Source organism: Martes martes (genome assembly GCF_963455335.1).
Source record: "Martes martes genome assembly, chromosome: 7".
Lineage (NCBI taxonomy): Eukaryota > Metazoa > Chordata > Mammalia > Carnivora > Mustelidae > Martes > Martes martes.
Genome location: NC_137894.1, coordinates 37,294,127 through 37,312,488, shown reverse-complemented (window position 1 = coordinate 37,312,488; position 18,362 = coordinate 37,294,127). Strand labels below are relative to the sequence as shown.

The 18,362-nt window shown below is 38.9% G+C and overlaps 1 protein-coding gene across 1 annotated transcript in view; it reads left to right on the top strand.

Moving 5' to 3' along the window:
• The first annotated feature begins 7,504 nt into the window (after positions 1-7,504).
• Positions 7,505-18,362, top strand: part of RFX7 (regulatory factor X7) — a 135,593-nt gene continuing 124,735 nt past the window's right edge. The window contains exon 1 of the mRNA XM_080808777.1: positions 7,505-8,187. Within this exon, the coding sequence (XP_080664903.1) occupies positions 8,027-8,187 (161 nt within the window). The 5' untranslated portion in view covers positions 7,505-8,026. The remainder of the gene's footprint in view (positions 8,188-18,362) is intronic.

Below are 18,362 nucleotides of genomic sequence, written 5' to 3'. Positions count from 1 at the left end.
AGATCAGACTTGTTACCAGAGACAGAGGGTGGGGGAGAGGAAACTGGGGGAAGGTGGTCAAAAGGCATAAACTTCTGGTTATAAGTAAGTACTAGCGATATAATGTACAACAGGATGACTACAGCTAACACTGCTATATAAGGAAAGTTAAGAGAGCAAATGCTATGAGTTCTCATCACAAGCAGAACATTTTTTTTCCTGTTTCCTTTTCTTCTTTTTTTCTTATAATTGTATCTATACGAGAGAACGATGTTAGCTCACCGACTGTGGTAATCACTTCATAATAGGTGCAAATCAAACCATGCTGTATACCTTAAACTGACACAGTGATGTATCTCAATTTTTCTTCAATAAAATTGGACACAGTATACAACATAAAGACCATAGAGAGTATGACGGTCAGTTTTATGCTCAAATTGGCTAGGCTCATGTCAGTTAATCTAAGTGTTGCTATGAAGGTATTCTGTGGATGTGGTTTACATCTACAATTGACTTTAAGTAAAGAAGATTATCATTAATAATCTGGGTGGGCTCCATCCAACCAGGTGAAAGGCCTTATGACCAAAACTGAGGTTGTCCTGAGGAAGAAGAAATCCCAACTGTGGATTCCAGTGTCCATTCCTATCCAAGAGCTTCTGGCCTGTTGGTCTACCTTACAAATTTTGCACTTAACTGCCACTATTAGGTAAGCCTACTCTTTTAAATTATATATTATAATAAAATAATTATAATAAATGTTTTGATAAGCAGTCATAACAGATATGCAGTCGTAATAGATATTATAGTAAGTTATTATGCATACATGTATATATGCATCCGTCTATATATACAGATACAGATATAGATATAGATATAGATATATACACACACACGTATCTCCTACTGATTGTAGGAGATAGAACCTGACAGAACCCTGCCTTGCCAATATGGAAGCAGACTTGGAATTTGGTACCCCATATAATGTTTACCAGCTGTTATCTCCAATTAGGTTAGTCTCCTGTCTTTCCCTATCCATGTTCATTTTCCTATTTCTGTTCACACTGCTTTTCCCTTCTGACTTGTCTCCACTCCTTCTCCCACCTTATAATCTCTGTCTCTCTCTTTACACTCCAGCTCTATCCAAGCCTTCCATGAAACTGCCTTGTATTTTAGCTTCTTTTGCTCTTCTCTTTCTCCAAACTCCCTCAGTAGTTATTAGCTGGGCTAGTCACTGCAATTCTTAACCTTACAGATCTCACCTAACACTGTTTTGTATTTAGTATCCACCACTAGTGGGTATAAATTTGCAAGTATAAATCTGGGTGTGCAAGAAATATCACAATTCTTTATTTTGATTCAATCAAATTAAATTCACCTCAGACGTAACTGATCCAGCCTCAAATGTTGGAGTAGAAGGAAACCCAATCTTAGTTATTAGTGGGCTATCCTCTTTTCCTCCTTAGGCAAACACTAGAGCCTGAAAGACTCATGTTAAGCCTAGAATATGGGGGAAGACGGACTTTGACATACTCATTGTTCAGGGATATATGGCCCCTAGAAGCCAAGTAACAGCTCTGCTCATGAAACAAAAGTAGCAGGGGGATTCAGCCACACGAGTGTCATCGTGCTACCATCTGAGGTTTGAATATCTCTTGGGGTATTCTAGAAAGCAAAACTGGTATTTCTATTACTGGAGCCCTGATCTTTGACATCTTTGGAAGTTTGGGGAAATTTTTTTTTTCTCTACAATTCCATCCATCCATAACCCCTCCTTCCTTCTTTCTTTCCCTTGCTTCCCAGATGCTCCACTTCTTTAACCCTCCAACGAAATCTCCTCAAGGAGCAAGGAACCTGGAAAACAAACTGGCAGGCACAATTCCAGGGATAACACTGACACTTCGTTCTAAGGTCTTGTGGCCCAGGAGGCTTCATTTTCAATGTGAATGGTTCCCGTCAGACAGGAACACAACACTTTCCTGAAGCCTGTTTGGAATGGAGAGAAGAGGAAAATATAAGAACATAAACCAAATTAATAGCCCAATCAGTTATCCTGTTACACACCTTTACTTATTTATTTATTTATTTATTTATTTATTTATTTATTTTTGGTACCCTGTATTTTTACTGCACTTTAAAAAATATGTGTGCGCTGAGAGTTCTAGTCTTCAATTATTAAGTTCTTGAAGATTCAAACAATATTTTATTTACCATTTATTTTTAAATCTTTCTGACGTCCCATTATAATAATAATAAAAGTACTTAAATGTGCCTTGAAATGAATTGAGGAATGAGAGAGTTCGTGGATCACTGATTAGGCTCCACCAGTCCGGACAGCACTGGTGTTGACCTTCTCATTGTAGGGTTGGCTTTAGTGTCTTCTCATTGTCACTTTTAGGATTTGTTAAATATGCTTTTTCTTTACTTCCTTATGTTCACAGCTGCTGCTAGGCTGAATTTCCAAGATATCAAATTTCTACTTGGGACCTTTCTAGCCCCAAGTAAAAGTAAACACTTCCTTTAACACTCAGCCAGATGATATTAACTTGAACCTTTTTCAATATAAAGAGAATTGCAGGTTCACAACCTAACCATGTATATGGTAACAACAGTGGAGAATTTCTAAGTGAAATCAAAGCGGTACCTGGCATTCATTTTCATAGTACCTTTCACTTGAAGAGCCAAGTACACTTTGAGAGCCTTTATCCCATTAATCCTTAGAAATAATCTGAAAGAATGGCTTGTATAGATAGGGTCACAGAGCCAGGTAATGACAGTGTTAACATCCTACTGCCTTGCCTGGTATTTGAATAGTTAGCTACTTTGCCTTAACAAACCATTGTTTTAATGATATAAAGGAATATTTGTGCTCTAACAAGAGAATTCCAATTTTCGCATCATACTTACATTAGTAAGTATGGCATGGAGAAAATTTATCCAAATTTATCCAAATTTATCCAAAATTATCCAAATTTATCCAAAATTTATCCAAAAAATTTATCCAAAATTTATCCAAAATTTATCCAAATTTATCCAAATTTATCCAAATTTATCAAACTTGGTTTTGAACCCTCCAACTTGCCTCTTCTATAATCTTGCTTTCTTTCTTGTCCTCTTTCCCCTCCCACCACCTCGCTTCCTCTAATCGTAGTAAGACTGAAAACTCGATAACATTACAGCACTGAAACTGAATACATCAGCTCCTCTAAGACTATATGCATTTTGAAAGACAGCAGCCTAGCCCAAATATGTGATCCATCGCTTTCTGATACAGAGTTTTCGGAGGTGGAAAGCCTTCCTTCCTTATCCCCATAAATAATAACATGTGGGTGATTACATATTCTACTTTCACCTCTTAGGAGGAAAAGTTTGCAATAGAAGAGGCAGAGGATGGAATGAAGGAAAAAGAGGATGAGTAGATACTTTTCATTTTTAAGGGAAGGAAAACAGAATAGGGTCCAAAGTTATCTTTTCCATATTTGTAAACCACCATATTTGCGGAAATGAAATGTACACCTTAGGCACTTAACGAATATTTACTATCGATGAAACCCATTTTAGGCCTCATCTTTTGTCATAACGATCATAACTAATAACACAGAGTAACATCCTGTAAAATGGGCTTGTGTCCCACTCTCCTTCCTTTCCCTCCCCTATACACTCCATCAAGGATCTGAGCACTGAGCTAACACTGGGCTATGCATTATTCACTCATCCCATGTGCTCTGTCATGGCTTCATACCAGTGCTTATGCTAAAATCCCCCTCCCTCAGTGCTCTGCCTATTGAACTTCTATTCATCCAATGAGACTCAATTCAAATGCTAGCCAGGAGGCCTTCTGTAAACAGCTGTTTTACCCTAAACAAAACCAATCCCTCCCTCCACCATGTCTCTGTAACATTAGTAGACATGATTCTATTGTAGAACTCATCACCTTGCACAATCAATATATGTTATTATGTCTCTCTGTTGCAAAGAATGTAAACTATTTCAAGTTGGGACCAGGTTCTTATATATGTATGTATGTACATATGTATTTATATTTTGGGGGCCAATACTATTACATATCAGGCATGACAAATATATGATAAACGTATATGCTATAGTCTGGACAGTATGAAAAGTTTACAAAAAGAGACAAGGTTTACAGATATAGAAGAACATGATGGTATAATGTATTGAGCTAAGAAAATCAAGGCTAAGTTTCTCCTGCATTCAACAAATATTTACTCAATACCTAGGAGTTAAGAATTGTATCCCAGGACTACCAGGATAAATAAAACACAGCCACTACCTTTGAGGTGCTCACAGTCCACCTCGTGGATTGTCTCTCTATGTGTACAGCACTTCCATGGTTTATACATCAATTTACATGTTGTTCCTCATAACAACCCTGTGAAGTAGGTCACTATTGTCATTTTTATAGAGATGGACACAGAAGGTTTGAATTCCCAGGTCTCTTGACTCAACGACCAGAGTCTTTCTACCCTACTACAACAATGTTTCTCAAAATTTTCCACTGGAGTACACTTTCACAGGGAGAATAGACTTATACTCCTCAGGGTTGGGAAATAGAAGCTCAAAATCTAGTGTTATCTTAAAAATCCGTGCTTACTCTAATGTTTTCCATTACTTCTCACTGAGTCAGACTGAAGGTCTAAGAAAATGAGCCACATTGTTTCTGGGTGCTTCAGGGACCTTAGCACAGGGTTTCATGACTACAGGGAAATGCACACAATTTCAGAAGTACATGCACTGCTACCTTTACTCAGGGTGCCTGGATTTGGTGTGAGTCCCTACTCAAGATTTTGGGTAATTTTATAAGGTTTCTTTTAGGTTTCTAAACTTAAGCTTATTTTATCTATAGTCCTCTCTGAAGACTGCAATAAAACACACTCTACTCCCAGATGTTGAGGGAGAAGTGGGACTGATCCTTTCCTCCCTGCAAAGATGTCTCATTCTGACAATCAGGTCTCTTCAGTCTGATACTCTCCGCCATCCCTTTCACTGCTGGTTGAACCCAAGAGTTCCAGATGTCTCCTCCAACTGCCCGTTGGTCCCTGAAGGCCCCAAAGGCTCAACAATGCCCTCTCGACAGGACCGCAGGGCAGCTCAGGGTTGCAGCTCTGCTGACCCCTCTAGTGGCAACTGGGGTGACGTGGCTCTTTCATGGAACGGATAAAAAAGCTCTCAAAAGTTGTACTCGGGAAGCCAGCCTGTGTGACACCCAGTAGCATACTTTAAAAGAAAGTCTTGTTTCTCAGCTTCCTTTTCCTAAGACCTTTGGCGGGTCTCAGAAACATTATCTTTCTTGAATGAGATCTCCTGCTCCCTAAGATCTCCCCCTCCCAGGGTGTGGCAAGGTGAAGCCATCATTCTTTCCCGACCGAGTAAAAAATGAGAATCTGGGGGACTTGGCAACTTTCCTGAATGCCTTTTTTTTTTTCCCCCTCCATCTTCCCCATGGACATAGAGTTCACATATACATTCAAGATTTTTCAGTATTACATCATTTCCAGCAAGGGTTGCAGATTGTGGAATTAGACTTCCAGGATCAAACTCCCGGCTCCCTCATTATTGGATAACCTTAAGAATGTTATTTAACCTCTCTAAGCTTCTGTTTCATCTGCATAATAGGTGAATAATAGCACCTACAGTATATATAGTTTGGGAAGGAATAACTATGATAATGTATAAACTATGATAATGTATAATGTGCTCAACGAACATTAGCTATTTTTATTCTTCTTCAAAGTTCCTGTCTAGTACACACCATGTCTATCAATTTGGTACAGAAAAATACTCTTTAGATAGGACACAAAGGTACAAGTGCAAAACGAAGTCATAAACAACCTATATTTTCCTAAAGCGGCTAAGCTAATAATGACCTTAGGTAATTTGCATTAAACAGCAGTGCAAAGGGTATCAGGATGCCTGAAATCCTCATGGAGGAGCTGTCTTTTATACCCAGGTGTCCTTCCTCCCTCCCATTTCTCCACACCCAGCCATCTGCATCTGTGAGTATTCAGGGTGAATCTGGGAGCCAGGGCTGAGTGCACCCTGGTGCAACAGCAAGAGAGTTCCAGGGCAAGGCAGGACACAGAGCACTCCAAAGCCAGGAAGCCCAAGCCAATCAGATTCCCCACCCAGGACTCTAAAAGGTGGCAGAGCCTCGTGGCCCAAAGTCCAAGCACAGCAGGAAAGTGGCCAGAGAACCTGATAGGTAGAAACCTGATAGAAACTGTCAGAAAAGTCAAAGCTGAAGAGCTCACAACACCCACAGGCCCAGAGAAAGGTCAGTGTGAGTTGAGCAGCTGTTCCATCTGCTGCCAGATCTGGCCTTGGCTGTTGTCTTCTACAGCCTAGCAGTTTAGGCCTCCCTGATCAGCCCCACCTAGAAAAGCCAATTCTTCTGCTCTTAAAGGGGACTTGCTTGTTCCTAGCAGACTCTTATTCTTACTGGCCCAAACTGTCTCCTAAGTATGAATGGGCAGAAGGGCGCAGAGAGTGCGTCCAAGGGTTCAACGGGCTTCAAAGGAAGGTGCTTCTGGCCAGAGCCTGAGCCTCCATGTTGCGAGAACTGCACGCCTTTCTCTCAGAGGCAGGCAGGGGCCTTGGCTGCCAGGGACCCTGACAAGCCGCGACTTGAGCTGTGCCTTAGAGCCTGGGTTGGCTTGAGAGCGGTATAGAGGAGGGAGGGAGGGCATTCCTGGAAAGGGGGTGGGGTGGGGAGGTGAGGGGAACAGCATGAGCAAAGGCACGAAGGAAGAATGAATCTGCTGCGCGTTGAGAATGGCATGGAGACTTCACTGATTGGAGCCGGGAGTTCTTGCAGGGGGATGGAGGCAGCTATGATTGGATAACTAAAGTGGGGCCAGATTTGGAGGGCTTTGAATGCCCGACTGAGAAGCACTCAACCCAGATCCTGACTTGCGATTTCCGTTCAAGACTGAATTACCTAAAGGGTGGTTAATTCCAAAGGGTGCTCTTCTTTGGGGGCTTCTGGAAAGTCAGCTTAGCCTCTTACCTGCTTCAATTCTCTTCACTTACCCAGGAAGAAAGCAGTCCTCACTTGTCGAGGGGCGGGGGGAAAATGTTGATTAATTGCACTTTTCCTGATTTGAAGATGCCACAAAAAAAAACCCCAAATCCCATTTCCACGCCAAATATTATATTTGGTTTCTCCTCCTCCTCCTCCTCACGCAAGTTCTCTTTCTCTCGCCAGCACCTCCCCCACGTTTTCCTGCTCTCTCCTCCACCAGCTCGGCCAGTCCCCTCCTCGGCCCCGGCGGCGCGCGTTCCGGGTCGTGCCGGCCCGCGCCCGCCCTGCGCACCCGTGCGCCCCCCTCCCGGCCCCCCGCGCCCGCGCCCGCGCCCGCGCCCGTAACCCGCACACGCTGGTCCACGCCCCCCCCCCGCCCCCGGCGGAGCGGTAGGTGTTTTGCCGTCTGCGCCGGGCCGCAGTGCGGCTGCGCGCACTAGGCTGCCTCCCGGGCTGGCAGGGCAGCGGCGGCCGCGGTGGCGGCGGGGCCGGGAGCGAGCGGCGGCGGCGGCGTGGGGAGTGGCGTGGAGCCGAGCCTGGGGCTGCAGCAGTGAGGGCCCCGGGCGTAGAAAGCCTCGGGGGGCAAGAGAGGAAGGCCGGGCCGCGAAATCACTGAGCGGCCGTTCTTGGATTTGGGGGAGCCTTGCCCCCCCACCTCGTCTTCAGACGTCCCCTCCTCATCCCCCCCAGCCCCGGCCGCTGACGGGAGGAGGCGGCGGCGGCGGCGGCGGGGGGCTGAGGAGCGCCGCCATGCCTCTCCCGCGGTGAAGCTTCCCTGCCGTGAGGAGCCGCTCGGTCTCCCCGGTGATGTCCCCCAGGCGGCAGGCGAAAGCGACTCACTCGAGCCCTGGGGTAAAGGCCTAGCTTATTCAGCTTCCTTCCTCCTCCTCCTCCTCTTCCCTTCCCCCCTCCTCCTCCTCTCCCCCTTCGTCCTCCCCTCCCCGTCTCTTCCCTCACCCTTCCCCGCGCCCCCATCTTCCCTCCCTCCCTCCCACCCCTCCAGCAGCGATGGCAGAGGAACAACAACAGCCGCCACCACAGCAGCCTGATGCCCATCAGCAGCTTCCCCCCGGCGCCCCCAACTCGGGGGTGGCTCTGCCAGCCCTTGTGCCTGGGCTGCCAGGGACAGAGGCCAGCGCGCTGCAACACAAGATCAAGAACTCCATCTGGTAAGAGGATCCTCCATCGCTGGGGTGAAAAAGCCCAGACACATTTCTGCTGCAAAGGGGGTGGGGGGCGGCGGGCGGAGGAGGAGGCTGATGCATTCATTGAATGTGGGTATCCAGAGTCGGGTGCATATTTATAGGACCTCTGGAGGTGTGGGGACTTTGCATCAGCCTCTGGTCTCCATAGCCAAAAAATGCCTTTACCCCCTCCTCAATTGTGAGTGTAGATAAACAAGTTATATGTGTTTTCCACTTAGGTGTAAGAGGACTATAGGTCAAAATTAAGTCATATTGCATGATGGTGGCATGAATTTGGGACGGAGGAATGTGAAATGTGTTTACTCCTTTTTGCAAGCATTCAGGGAGGAAGAAGTGTATTGTGAATTTTCACCAGACATTGTGCGTAAGAATATTAACATGCAGCACAAAACCTAATGTGTCTCTTCCTTTCCGTTGGTTTAGCTGCTATTTCTGGATGTTTTTGCCTTCTTTATTCTGAGATTAAATTTCCTTTCCAGGGAGTTTATTTGCATGATTGTAAAGAAAGGGTTTCTTTAGTATAAGGTATTTTAAGGCGGTAGCTTACACTGTAAAGTGATTTTTTAATTTAAAAACATATTTTAATTTAAAATGTCTTGTTATTTCGTGTCTTTTTTAGAAACCGTAGATGAGATATCCTTTGCTATTTCTGTACTTTCTTGTATGAGAATTTACAATATTTCAGCATTAGGTTAAACTCTGAAAGACTGGTGGCAGTCTTTTAATAATTAAATACACTGAGTTAAGTCTGTGTTCTGTTAGAGCCATTGTAAATATTCTTTGAACATGAACTTGCATCATTTCTGTAGGATTCTTCATTAACTGACATTTTGTGAAATATAGTGCTGTTTTAAAAATGGAAAGTAATATTTGGAATTTGGTCTAAGAGATTGCTTTTAATAGAAGTTTTAAAATAGAATTGAATGTGGTGTAGAGCAAGCTCTGATTTTAAAAATGAAATCTTGCATGTCCATCATTGAACATGACTACTAAAATATCAAAACCCCTTACTTTCATTGCAGTTTTAAAGTAAATGCATCATAAAAGCATTGCAGTACAGTATTTAGACATTTAAAAACAGTGACAATTTTTAAATACAAAATTAAGGTTTGTTATGTAGTAATTTTTATTATTTCTTGGCATACATCCATATTGTCCTGATACTAATATGAAGTAGGTCAGTGCAGGCTTTAATAGTTTCTTACTACATAGTAATTGGCAGTTGAGTATTTTGCTTTCAGTTTTAATTTTAAGATGAACTTTAGATATTTCGAAGGAGAATTTTTTTGGCTTTCATAATCAATAGTCATGTTTTGGCAACTTGAATAGGTCAGATAAGTAAGATTGTCTTCTATGTATGTGTGAAACAGAGACTGAGAGAAGCCTTTATTCTTTGATGGATACCCTCACGCCCTCTTAAAAGCTTCTATTTAAAGGGAGAGATTGTTAATCTTCTGCTTACCTTCAAGGTTTCCTGAAATCAGTAGGGGTTTTTCCCCCCCTGTTAACTTGATGTAATTTAGTGTCATTGAATGGCTTTAAACACCTTGGTTTTTACATTTAAGGTAAGGGACATCCAAATTAAAGGACTAAATCTTTTAAGAAAGGCACATTTTAAAAGTTGAATTAGTAATGTATATTTTAACTTAATATGAGAACAATAGGGGAAAGAAAACTCCACTTTATATTTTTAATATAGGAGTAAATTGTATAGCCAACTGACTGAATAATAATGATAGCGGAGTGCTCTTTTTGGTAAGTCATGTGATTTAATTATTCTTTCATTGATAATTTATATTTACACATATTCATTACAGCTTGACTGCACTGACTCTAATGTGAGGAAAAACTTATCCTGAAGTAGAGTACGGTTCATTTTTTGCTACTTGCTCAGAAAAAAATAGCAGGCAACAAACACCTTAATCCCGAAATATACAATTTTATATCTTTATTTTAAAATTGTAATGGCACACTTACTAGTGTTTAATTTTCAAGTGTAGAACTCCTATTTGCAAAAATGATTTCTTTATATTGTATTTAGAACTTTGGAATAAACAACATTAGTGGATCATAAACAGCATTAGTGGGTATAATTAATATATAGTCTCATAGCTCCTGCTCTATAAGACTAGATTTATATTATTCATCAAGTGATTATAAAATAAAGACACTAAAAAGTGAAAGCTCCTTCACCACCACCTCCTTTAACTAGTGTATATATGCTAAATTAAAACCATTTTTAATAGATAAAATTATAGTTCTTTAGGTATCTCATTTCACATTTTGTGAGGGAACAGTATCTTTTTATTATTTATTTTATAACTTGATAATGCTCTGAGAGATCAGTTTTGTACTCCTTTCCACATCAACCTTTAGTATCATTACTAATGAGAATTTAAAATTACGTTAAACCAATATGTGGCATTTAAAAATTATCAAAAGGGTTTTGCATTTAGGTTGATCATAGTTTCTAAATTATTAACTTGCAGATCACAAACAAGTCTGTACTTGTCTTCCTATTAAACAAATATATACATATAGTATGTGAGGCAGGTCTTTAAGCTAGAAGAGTTATTTATTATTTCAGATCATAATTTATTCTGTTTATTAAAAAACTAAAATGCTGTTTGATAAAAGTATGTCCATTGTAATTTCAAGCATTAAATTAGCCTTTGGGGAAAAAAAGGTGAAGTGTTTAAAGTTGAAATCATGGTATCTAATGAGAACAGAAACTATATTTCGTAAGAATTGGAAATATAATTTATAATTTTTAAGGTAGTTCTAGAAAATAAAGATACTGTCAACTTGATAGTGTTGTAGTATTTGCGTAATATTTTTATGAATATCATCAACTTAAATCCAAGTTAACAAGCCTGCTGTATTCTTGACCTTCCTTATTCCCACTCCAGAGACAAGGTCCAAATCACTTAATAGTGCTTTTGAAGGGAGATTTATTTAGGAGATATGTTTTAATACAGAAAGTGCTATGAAAATGGTATCTTTTCTAAACAATAGATTCTAATATAAATTTTTCATTAAAAAAAAGAAAACTAGCAACCTAAAACAGCCACAACTAACCTCACTGCAAACTTCTTGAACTTACATTGCACCCCTGTTCAATTACTTAAAAAGAGAATACCAAAACAAGTTTTTCTTTCCTCATATCTCCAGTATCTTCATTGTTTAAAAGAGAAAAAAGAAAATTTATATTTAGTTTACATTTATGTATGTGTATACTAAGTGCTTTCTTTTCCATTTTAAAGCAGTTTTACTTGAAACCCTGATAGAATAAAATTGCTATGGAAAAAATAGGATAGAAGAAATTACATTTGTTATCTGTCTATGATTAGTTATAAAAATAATCATGCTTTCATGGGTGGGAGTGATTAACATATTCGTAATTAGGCCGTAACATAAACAACAAACCTTTGCCTAGAAATTCAGAAGAAACCTTGATGTTTTATGGTCGAAAATATTCTAATACTGTATTTACTCAACAGATGAAGTCAGGGATTCTTTAATTATCAGTTCTTATTTTTATTTATATAAGCTTTTATTTGTAAGTAAGACTGTATAAGCCATTCTTAAACAGTCCTGTAGGATGTATCATTGTTGTACCCACTTTTTGGAAACAGATAAATTGAATGACAGGAAAACTAGGATTCTTCTCTTTCATCATCAGACCCTGGAAGCTGTGCCGTGGCGAGTTCCTTGTCTTTATTCAGTCCTGTAAGTCATAATAGACTTCCAAATCTCATACATTTTAGACTTAAAATTATAAAGTGGAATTATGTATGTGGACCATTTGGATGTTTTTTAAATTCTAATTTAAACCCAGATTCAGCAGTTTTGTTTTACTTTCTTATTTATTAGTTACAGTGAGCAAAGTATGATGATCCAAAAGGTTTACATGGTGATACCATATTAGATCTGATTCTTTCCCATATACTAGAACTCAGCAGTTCCATTTTGTCCTTGGTTCTGGGTCAGAGCATTTATTAGCTGTGTCTGAGAAATAGTTATTGTTCCTTCTCCTGCAGTGGGAAACATTTATTGTAAAGCTTACAACTTCAGAGTTTATTTTAACCATAAGTCCCTGATCCTCATTTTGTGTTAAAATTAGAGACTGACTAGTACATTAGCTGGCTTTCATATATTTTTGATTAGTTGGTTGAACATGCTGCTTGCCCTGAGTTTAGCCTGTCTTCCATACCAGGCACACCAAGGGTGCTTTTGTTTGTCTATATTGAGGCCAGCTGTGATGGTTGCATCCCAACACTTACTGTTTGTGATTCCAGAAAGAAGGCAGTTCCTTGCCCTCCTCTGTGATTTGAAACTAATCGAATTGTCTTCCCTCTTGACCAGGAAGGCAAGTTAAGCAATTTGAAGCCCCTGGATTTTCTGGCCTAATGTTTAGCCCTTAGGTAATGGATGTGTGTGTGTATAAATAATTTACCAATTTGCTCTCCCCACTGGGAGGTGTCTTGAATGTTCTGTGCAAAACTGATTTGGTTCTATCTCACTATTTGTTTTTGGTATTATTGGGGGAAATGAACTTCACAGTGGTGGAAAAGACAGAGAAGTGTTTTTATCTGTTAGGAAAGAATGCTTTTAGTAAAAACTTGTGTCACATTGCTTTTTATATTAGAGAAACAATGTTGCACACTAAAATTTACAAATGAAAATAAGTAAAATGAACATTGTCATTTGCTCAAATTTGAATACTAAGCAAGAACAATGTATAAGTACTCTCCTGAGTACCTGCTGTATACAAAGTGCTATGTTAGAGACTGGCATTTGAGGAATGCCCATTCTCTTGTAATGTTAGCCTTATAATATTAACCTAAGCAAAAAAGTGCAATAAAACTCTTTTCTTTGGTCAGGGAACCAGGGAAAGAAGTGACAAGTGCCAAAGTGTTCATTGTGAGAAAAGTAGACCTTCCTTTCCTTGTCTGTAAAATGAAAGGTTTATACTAGATGACCTTGCAAGTTCCTTTAGCTTAACTTTCTATGACTCTGTTACTAAATTAATATTGACAGCAGTAATAAAACATACCATAACCATAGTGAAAGACTAATAGAATTAACTAATCACAGGAAATCAAAACATTTTCAATGGACGAATTGTTAGGATTTGTCCGTATTTCCTTGGGTATTAGCCCAGGAGGACAATCTAAGGTGTTATGCACTTCTTGTTACCTTGTGCAAGATTTCTGTTATGTGAGATTCAGTTTGCAAATATTTATTGAGCATGTATTACATTTAAAATATTCTAAGAGCTGTGCAAGTCTATACAGCAATTTTTGTTGGGGAGTTTAGTTGAGAGATTGCACTTAGAGGGACTATTTGTGTCCTTGTTTTGTTTTGCTTCTAAAGAGGTTCTCAATACTTAAAAGCACCTCACATAGGAACTTTTTCCTATTGTAATAATGTATATTTTAAGGCAGTAGTAGATGTTATATTGTTAATTTGGGTATGTAAATAAGAAAGGTGTATTTTCAGAATAATTTAGTGTAGGGTTGAACCTCACAACTTTTTCTCTTCACCCAGGGTAGACTTTTTAATGTGTAATTGTGACAGTTCTTTATACCTATTAAAGAACAAGACAATAAGATGGTTATTCCATATCTCTGACAGAACTAGGCAAGTCTTATCCAGTGCCTTTTTCCCCACCAGTTTCTGTGTATTAGTTGCTTTCTCTTCTGCTTTATTGAAGGTTCTTAGAGTTCAGGTTAAGATGAGCAGCATGGACCATAAGGAGGAAGGATCTTCCTGTCCTGGGCAGGATTATAAATAAGGAACAATAAGCTCTGAGGCCTTAATGCATTCGGTTGCTGACTACGAGTAACACTTAACCAATATGAATAGAAACTTTAAAACATGATTTATTTTTTTTTTCTTGAGACTTTTAGTTTTCTCTGTTTATGGACTATAATATCTCCTCCTTATAAGAGGAAATAGAAAACAACTAGGTTTGGTTAATTATGCATATCTTTATCAGACATCTATTCTAATAGGTTCTATGTATATTATGAAAAGTTGTGTGGGAGGTGGTTTTATATTCCTCATATCTAAGAACAAACTGAAAACATAAAGATATTCTTTGCTACTTGAGTCTGTTTGGTTTCTGAATTCAGAGAGTGAGAGGTCAGAGTAACAGATTCCAGTCTGTTATGTCAGAGTCCATATGGTGTGAAATACCATGTCCTCCAAATAGCCTTATCTTAAAAAAAAAAAAAAAAAAAAAAATTTTTTTTACCTAAACCCATTCATAATCCGAGTTTAGATAGCAAGGTTTCAGGTAGCATACATTCATTCCAACACAGGATTAGCAAATTGGTGTGAATTTACATGCTAAATCTGATTGATTAGTGATACCTCCCAAGTGCATGGGGATAGAAGTGAAATATTGGTGTCTTGGAAGGTATTAGTCTCTAGGGCTATGGTGTTGCATTTTGTGAGGCTTCATTTTAAGATACAAACCAAGCACGAGAGCACTTAGGTTTGTGTTTTTCTTTTCTGTACTTGGGTGGGTTTTTTTTGTTTTTTTGTTTTTTTATCTGTGGCTTTCCTTCTTTGATCACCTTGTACTACCAAGTAGCTACAAGATGAGAACAGGGGATTACTGCATTAAGTGGCTACTGCAGTTTGCACTAACCCATTTCTTTTTCTTTTATTATCTTGCTTCTCTGCTTATCCCTGTGCTAGTCTTTCTACCTACTACTTTAAAAACTTTTTATTTTCCCTGTGGATACAAGGGTTTAACTTCAAGGTTTAATTCATATTGCTACTGTTTTTGTGAAATTTTTCTCAGTTGTCAAAGAACAATGATCTGAGTTGTGTAAATTAACTTTTTTCAGTGATTTAGGCTGGCCTTACCAGAGATGAGCCTGTTTTACTTAATTTGTACTGAATTTAAATGAAACATTCTCATTTTTTAATATGTGAAGGTCATAGGAAGTCAGAGACTGAATATATCTGAAACAAAACAATCACTGCATAATTAATTTACAAAATGATAGTAAAGTATTTTATTTATGTGGGGTAGCCAAGTACATGACATTGTTTTTGCAGTAAGTATGAAATTTTAAAAATTCAATTGGATTAGAGTGTCATTTTAGTGACATCTTGCTTGAAGTAAAGTTGGTGCTTCTGAGCTCCTAGGAAAATGTATTTGAACAAGATGCTTCAGTTAATTTAAGTGAATCACTTTGCTTATTTGATTGCAGTTATTCGATCTTTGAATTGCACATGTATGTAAGCAATCTGTGATCTAAAATATAATTGTCAGATTATTACATGTATGATCCCTTTTTCTGAAGCAGGAGACATTAACAATCTGTATTTGGCCAAATTCTGTACATATACATTTCAAAGAAGTGAGAAGATCAAGAACTAATCCTGAATTTACAGTCAAGTGGTCAAGAAAAACTGAATTCCATATACCTTTATTTTAATATCTACTATGTACAGGCACAGGATAATGTAAAAGTAATAAACACTACTCTGCATTTAAAACATTAATCCCTTGTATAGTAGTTGCATGCATCATCAGTAGAATTTAACAAAAGTAAGATTTTGTTGAATGCAGTGATAGTCTGTTATAATTGATGGTATTAAAAAAATAGATGAGAGAGGGATTCAGTAGGATATAATATTCTTGTTGGCAAAATTCAGGATGGTGACCTTAACAAAAATGGCTGTTGATCTGGATACACTTAATGGTATGCTTACTGGGAAATCTTTATTCCCACTAGCAGGAATTAGAGTCACGGTTGTTGATGACAGTAAGCCTTGCCAGTAATGAGAATAATTACGGGAAGATAATAGCTTAGGTCAAAATTTGCTTGATTGGGGAGTGGGGTTTCCACCAATCACAATTTTCTCATCAAAATGCAAAGGTAGAAGAAAGAATATAAAGTAATAATAGGGAAGAAGAGGATAGGCATGTTGAGAACTGGGGCAGAGGACCAGGAAATGCTCTGTTAGTTTTAGAAGAAGGCTGTGTACCCTGAGTTGACTCTTTTTGAATAACGGCCACTTCATGACGAGGTTTAGAATATTACTATATGTGGGGTTGCTTATATACCTCACTTAGTCTTATTCTGGCTCCTATGTCTTAGCATCTGTATTTGTGTGCTTTCCCATTATAGGATGAAGTTTGTTTTCCCCTTTGGATTCATCCCTGTCCATATATTTAGGGAATTTGTTCTAATACATACCCTTTCTGTCAGCATCATCAAACTGTTCTTTTCCACAGGCTACTTTTCCTGTGACTTTATACATGTTAATGACTTCCTTAAAGCAGCAGCAAACAACCTTGGAGAAAAGTTTTTGCAGTAAAACAAAAAGTTGATCTTTCAGTGACCTAAAGAGCTCATTCATAGGCTAAGAAAAAAAGTCATTAGGTAAGTGAATGAAGAATGTAAATACTCATTTTATAATAATATAAACAGTTAACAATGCAAAAATCCTTATTCTTTAATAAAAAATAAAGCAGAGAAGTACTATTTTTTTTTGACCACTAAGAGAAGATTTAAGAAACATGGTAACCATTGCTAGCTAATCTCACCCCTAGTTTTATTGTTTTGCTTGCTCATTTCCCTCCCCTCCGATCCTTCATTTATTATCTTGTTGTGTGATATGTAAGGCCAGTCATATATGTGGGTGGAATAAGTGAACATACATTTTTAAAAGTATTAACTGGTTTTGCACTTGGGTGGTGGAACAAATGTATGCCCCCCTTCTTTATTATATTCGCAAAATTTTCTTGAATGAGCAGGCATTATTTTGAGTTTAGAAAAATCCAAACAAGTAAAATAATGCTTTGTCTATCCTGCTGCTCTTCCTTTTAGCTGCCATCTGTCTATCAGCTCACCACCCCCACTCTGCTAGATCTTCTCTCTGCTCTTGTCCTTTTTGACTCTTGCAGTCTGGCTTCCTGTTCTTCTTGCCAACTCAGTGGCCTTTTTCAGTCGTTAGCTTTCATTTTGTCTTCAACTCTTCTTGTTACTGTGATTCCTTTGCAGTTTGGGAATTCTCATTCATTCCTTTTTGAGAGCTGCCTTTGTCAGCTACTTTGTCAGGCATTGGGGGTTCCATGGGCAAAGATGCAAGATCCCTGTTTTCATGGATCTTATTTCTGATGAACATTTTATTTTTCCTGCAGCTTTCCTCTAGATGCGCTTTAATTTTGAATATCGAGACACTTCTCAGCCACCTATTTTTTTTCTGTGTTCACTTCTTTGCCAAAGTCAGAAATAGATGGGCTGACCAGACAACTCTAATCACATCTACTGATACACTTGCTAGAATACTGGTGGCTACCACTGTCATTGTAAACTTGGCATTTTCACAGTAATCCTTCTGTGCCATAGTGCCTTGCTACCTCAGTTGGCTTTCATTTTTAGCTAATCTACTTCTTTGTGTAGTAGATAGCACCTGTTCCTTCATTCCATCAGGCTAGCAATATTGGTTTCGTAATGGATTTTTCTCTCTTATCCCTGTGCCCAATATTTTAGCAAGTTGTCAAGTTTGTAGTGTCAAGTACTTAAGTTTCTCCCTGTCTTCTACTCCCTCTGTTTCCTCTGCCAGGACCATAGTTCAGTACTTTACCATCTCTGGATTATTACAGTGGCACCATAGTTGCTTTTTGTCCCTGGCCTTTCCCTTCACTGGACTATGCTGTATATTACAGCCAAAATAAGTCTTCAGAAAAATCCTTTTCCATGTAGTCTCATTCAAATAACCTATAATAATTTCATCTTGCCCACCATATTGTCATCTAAAGATTTCTGTCAGGTTTCAAAGGCCTGTGTAATCTAGTCCCATACAGTCAGTCCCACCCGCTTTCTTTCTGTTCACCAGTATTGAACTGTCAGGCAAGCACTTCAGCGTCTACCTTAAAATTTGTGGCCCTCCTTTTAGTCCCACTTTATATCTTTTCTGGAATCTCTACTTGCCTGTATCCAAATCCTGCTTAGTCGTGTTTTAACCATTTTTGAAGTCATAGTTCAAATCATTGTACTATAAAACATTCTTTAGCTACTCTATTCTACATTGGCCTTTTCTTGACCTCGAACTGTATAGTGATGTCTAACAATTAAGCACTTAATCACTTTAATTTTTGTCCTATGCTG